Source organism: Vollenhovia emeryi, unplaced genomic scaffold (genome assembly GCF_000949405.1).
Source record: "Vollenhovia emeryi isolate VEMERY1.0 unplaced genomic scaffold, V.emery_V1.0 DF939385.1, whole genome shotgun sequence".
NCBI lineage: Eukaryota > Metazoa > Arthropoda > Insecta > Hymenoptera > Formicidae > Vollenhovia > Vollenhovia emeryi.
The window spans coordinates 86,522-92,096 of NW_011966981.1; the positions used below are offsets into that span (position 1 = coordinate 86,522).

At 35.7% G+C, this 5,575-nt stretch overlaps 1 protein-coding gene across 1 annotated transcript; it reads right to left on the reverse strand.

Annotated features, from left to right (window-relative positions):
- Positions 1 to 1,702: 1,702 nt before the first annotated feature.
- LOC105558077 (poly(U)-binding-splicing factor half pint-like) lies at positions 1,703 to 5,460 on the reverse strand (the record flags this gene model as incomplete). The annotated part of the gene is made up of 4 exons (XM_012005586.1): positions 1,703 to 1,966; positions 2,062 to 2,273; positions 2,655 to 3,141; positions 5,353 to 5,460. Coding segments are annotated over 4 exons (1,071 nt in total), but the record flags the coding sequence as incomplete, so codon positions are not given.
- Between the last annotated feature and the right edge of the window lie 115 nt (positions 5,461 to 5,575).

The window sequence follows — 5,575 nt, forward strand, 5'->3', positions numbered from 1 at the left end:
AAAGTTTGTGTGCATTTAAAAAACAGGACATACGCCACAAGATTGCAAAGTTATATGCATTGTACAGAATTTCTGAAATAAATGCAAATAATAAAAAGAAACGAAACTATTGGGTGCGACCTATACTTATTTAGCATTGAAAGAAGATTACAACAAGGTGCAAGTGAAAATCTTGTAAAGGAAATGCTTGGGGACTCGAGAAATGCTAAACACTGTTAAATATAAATAAATATATTTAAAAATCAAGCTTAATATAATATTGGTAATATTTTTATTTTTTTATGTAAAAAGGGTAAATGATCATTTCCATTTGCTGTTTAGAGGAATTAAACACATTGACATCACTTTTAATACCCGATACAAAATGTTTAATGTATAAGCATGAATAAATATTATATATATAGAATTATATAAAATTATATATGAAATATGTCCATAAATGTTTTTATATTGTGTATTTCTATATAAGTCTTTGTAATTCTATATAATTCTACAAATTTATATAAAACAATTTGTAAAGGGAATAATTTGTTCATTTATAATTATATCTAATTATATATGACTATACATATATTAACTGTATACATAATTAGATATAATTATAAATGAGCAAATTATTTCCTATAAAATTTTTTAAATATAAATTTATGGAATGTTACATAAAACTTTATATTTAGGCATGCGTATGTATGACAATTTTTTATCGGAATGGGTTTAAAAAACCGCATTTAATCTAATCACACGTGGAAAGGTATGTATAATTACATTTCACGTACGATCAATGAAATACTCTTGTCTGATCCTCTATGATAGACTGGAGGATAATCAATCTTTCATATATATGTAATCCCGCTATTAATTTTTTTATACATAAACATGTATACATGTATATATATATATATAGATATAATTGTAAAAAATATAATAGAAATATACAAAACATGTAAAAACACGTATATATTTGATATATAATTGTATATAATTCTGTTATATTCATACATGCTTATGCACAAAAACATAATAAAAAATTGTTTACAAGGAAGAACTTGCTCATTTACAATTATATCTAATTATGTATGACTATACACTAACTGTATACATAATTATAGATAGAATTATAAATCAGTAAATTGTTTACTTAAAAAAATTTTTCATATAAATTCATGGAATTAGGATATATTGGGATAGGTTAAATTTTCTGACATTTACGAAGTCGTGTTCTTAAGCACGGTCTTAGTCAAGGCGTTCTCAAGACGAATTTATGTATGTGAAGCTAACTTGAGACGGTTTTCGGTCTTAAGAACGTCTCGACAAAGATCGTGCTTGAAAGTCTTGAAACGTGCTTGAGACGAGCTCGGATGATTGCCTGTCAATAATTTTTTGTATGTTAACCTCTATAATTAATGATATCGTATGTTCTTTCAAAGAAAATAAAAAAACATGGCTTGTTAAAACGACACCATTAATTCCAAGACAATACATATACATATATATACATGTATATCTCTCTCGCCTTGCAATTTATATGGGGCCCTATTCTTCAAGTGTGGTACAGGTTAGTTTCTTAAGTTCTTTGGAAAGGTTCAAGATATAAAATATGGTCCGAGGTATGATTTATTATTTTTAGAAATAACACAATCATTATTTATAAAATTGTTAAAAGTTTATTGCTTATTAAAACCTGTAAGTCTATCATTACTTCTTATGTCTGGACGACATCAAGAGTTACAAAATTAATCGCTGTTTCTTTAAATTGGATAATCATTCTGTTTTCTTTGCAGGAGAGATGCATGACGAGATGACGCGCACTCTGGCCCTTGATTGACATATTCTCCTGTTGCTGCAACGTCTGTGGTTCCGTCTCCTCTAAGAGTTTCTTCTGCAATTCTTCCTGTTGTTTCTGATGAGCCGCTTGTTCCTGCGCTCGCCTCATAATGTCGGAATTCGCAGTTGTTGTCACTGGTATCTAACGAGCAAGATCAGGATTTTTTTTTCATACACGTCGACAATATTTCTTTTATTTCGATGCTCTTTGTTCTGGTACAATGGTAGGATACTTACGACTGGCGTGCCAACAATCGTAGGCGCAACAACAGCAGGAGGTGGTATAACAACGGGTTGACCAGGAATCGGTTGGATAATAGCGGGCGGTCGCGTTAAGGTTTGCGGTATGGCTATGCCAGGTGGAGGTATCACTGGCGCTACCGTTGCTACTGTTGGTGGTGCCATTATTGGCGTGGGAGCTATAGTGGGCCGCACTACGCCAGGAAGCGCTGTAACAGAAATAAGGACGAAGACGTAAGCGCAAGATCAACTGTTCCTTTCTCCCATAATCAGTCAACTTTATACCGGAGACCTACTGTCTTCTTGAAGAAGACAGAGAGAGAGAGAGAAACAAATGATCCCATTGTCTTCTTCTAGTAATTCCGATTGGTCAACGATTTTCTATTTCGCGATTTCTATCTCGCTTATGTGAGGTGAGACGTACAAAATACTGTGTACAATATCAGAATTACTAGAAAGAGACAGAAATATAAACCGTTTGTCTGTCCCACTCCATCTATCTTCTTCAAGAGGGCAGTAGGTGTTCCAGTGTAGTATAAAGTTCACTGCCCGCGACATTTGAATTGAATGTAGATGAGAGAATTACGAACTCTGATTCAGGATGGGTGGTGCGGCAGCCCCGAGTTTAGTGAGACCTAACGCAACTGCGTTACTAGCAACCGCGTCCATCGCTTGAATCTTGGCCGTCGCGGCTGCTGCGGCCACAGCGGCCGCGGTCGGCATCGTGCTGGTACCGCTGGGTGGTCCCATGAGCGCGTTCGGCGGCGTTATGGCTCTTCCTACTCTCAAATACTGGCCACCCAGATCGAACAAGTTCATAGAGGCGATAGCCTCTAGCGCAGCTTGCATTGTCTCGTACTCGATAAAGCCGTATCCTTTGTGTCGATGCGGCGAGCTACCTTGTGCGAGCTTGCAGTACGTGATCGGCCCGAATGCCTCGAAGACTGACTTGATGTCGTCTTCTGTTAAGGCTTGGTGTATCGACGCGATATAAATGCGATTGTAGTGCTTGCTCTCCTCGGTGATCTCATCGATCACCGATTGCGCCTGTGGCATGTTGGACGGACGTCCTACGACCTAAGACAAATATGAGAAGGAGGTAATCTGTAAGACGTATTCTCTAGCGCTGCGTCAACATTATTGCGAAACTATTTAAATAAACGATTTTAACAGTTTTAGTATTGTTTAGCTTTTTAAATGTACAAAATATAAACTATGTGTGACGGGATGTAACTCGATAAAGTGAACTCAAAGTAAAGTATACATAGAAAAAGTATACTAATATATTAGGATTTTCGAGCAAACTGCAATTCAGACGCAGTTCGCTCGAAGATCATAAATATTGGATAAAGAACTTGTATAGATTATTGTAAATATATTAACTTTAAATTAAATGAACAGCAGAAATGAAAAAGGAACACAACGAATTTACGAAGTAATTAAGATTTATTGATTATTTTGAATTAATTGGGTAATATATAAATATCGGAATGGCTATAACCAAATAAAATTAACTGCTTTAAACGCACTTTTCGCAACAATACTTGATGAAGAACAAAATGAACATTGGAAAGTGGAGATTAGAATTAAATTAAAGAATATCTGTCGGATCGGTCCTCTAGGTAGGAATTGCATCCATCACCTATATGAGGACGAGAAAGCACCCTGATCCGCAGAAAGAATGTAACTTGCAAATGTCCCGTTGGACAGTGTATGTACGTCACCAAAATTGCAGTGGTGATGCCGTTTTGAAACGTAGTTTCATCCAACTTGTTCAAGCCTTAAGAACGTTTCGTCTTTCGTAAATTCCGTTGCAGGAAACCAGTTGTAAACGCCGCAGAAAGATCTTTACAAAAGGCACTCGTCTTACATTAGTACGTGGTTGTAAACCGACGTTGAAAGGATCCTTCCTCACAATCAATTGTAAACTGATTGAGACTCGTCTCAGAAAACTCAGCCTTTGGAAACTCGTTTTAATTCGTAGTATTGACTAAAGGCTTCGAGGAGAGAAAACGTTACTAAGGGAGCGGGGATCAACAACTCCATAGTAACCAAAAAACTAAATGAATGTTGTTTAAGAGATTGGAACGCCGTCTAGAACTCGACGACCAATTTGCCGCGAATCTTTGAATATTATTTGCGAGAACAGAATATTGAACAGAACTAAATAAAAATTTGCCGACCTCCGGCGGGATGATAGGATTGCTGGGGGACAGGAAATTCGTTATATAGGTACGTCCTGCTTGATGTTGCGGCCACCGATCATGACACCGTTCATTTGCTCCAAAGCAAGTTGCGCGGCCTCGGGTATCTCGTATTCGACAAAGGCGAAGCCCTTGTGCTTCTGCGTAACGGGATCCCAAGACATATTGATGGATTTGATCGGTCCGAATGGCAAGAAAGCTTGCCTGATTTTACTTTTTTACTTGTATAGTATATTTCATAAAAGAAAATATAAAGTAAAAAAATAATTTCTGCTAATTACGAGCTGATATAATAAACGTTTGTTAATATATCTTATACATAAATTACCTTGTTATTTATTCATAAATTTATTAAGAATTTTTTAGCAAATTATACATATGAGAAAAATAAAAAGTTATGAAACAAAGATTCTTATCTGTTAGAAAGTGGACGATGATGCAGCTTTATTTCAATTTTCAAAATCGAATAACCCGGTATGAGGTCATTCTCCAACAATTTTTGTCAAAACGCCGCCGGTGTGATATTTAAATAAATTACGTAAAAATTTCAACGTGTTGTATTATAATTTAGTCGCCTCATTATACCTCTTGTCATAACTTGATGGTATTGATTGTATTGATTCAATACTAATCGTCGGATAAAATTAAAAAATCGTTGATGAGTATATCGTTCACAACCTATTCTTAAATGTCGCACCTAATCTCTTACGACTCTCTTGACTTAATTTCTTTTGAGAACGTTAAGAGCACAAACTGTTGGATAGATCATGAAGAGATCTCTCGATATGCTCTCGCTGTATTTAATAATCAGTCATCAGCAAAAGTGGTATGCACCATGTTGTACGTTCCGTAATCTTGTTACGCATGTTTTATGGTGTCACATCCGAGAGAAAACAAATAAGAAAACGTACATTCTGTCAATTTCATGTCAACTATGGAGCTCTGCGTATAATTTTAATTGGAAATCATATTAACCGGCCTTATTTCTGCTTATATTTAGGATGTAGTATTCTCAACATTTTCAGTATTCGTTATTTGCGAATTTGTCAAATCAAACTCGGATTTCCGATACTTTTCCAAATACCTTCTGCGTGCCGTTAATCGCATGTGTTCTTTCCGTCGTTGAAGTATAACTTCTCACTCGGCAGATGATTTCGAGAAACGACCACCAAGGCTCGAAAGTTCTTCTCCGCTATAGAAACAATAATACGTTCGTGCATATTATCTCTCTCATCTTGATTTATCATCTTGATCCGGGTGTCCCCGGATTCGCGATAAATCACTTTCGTAAACTTGGTAATTTCTAT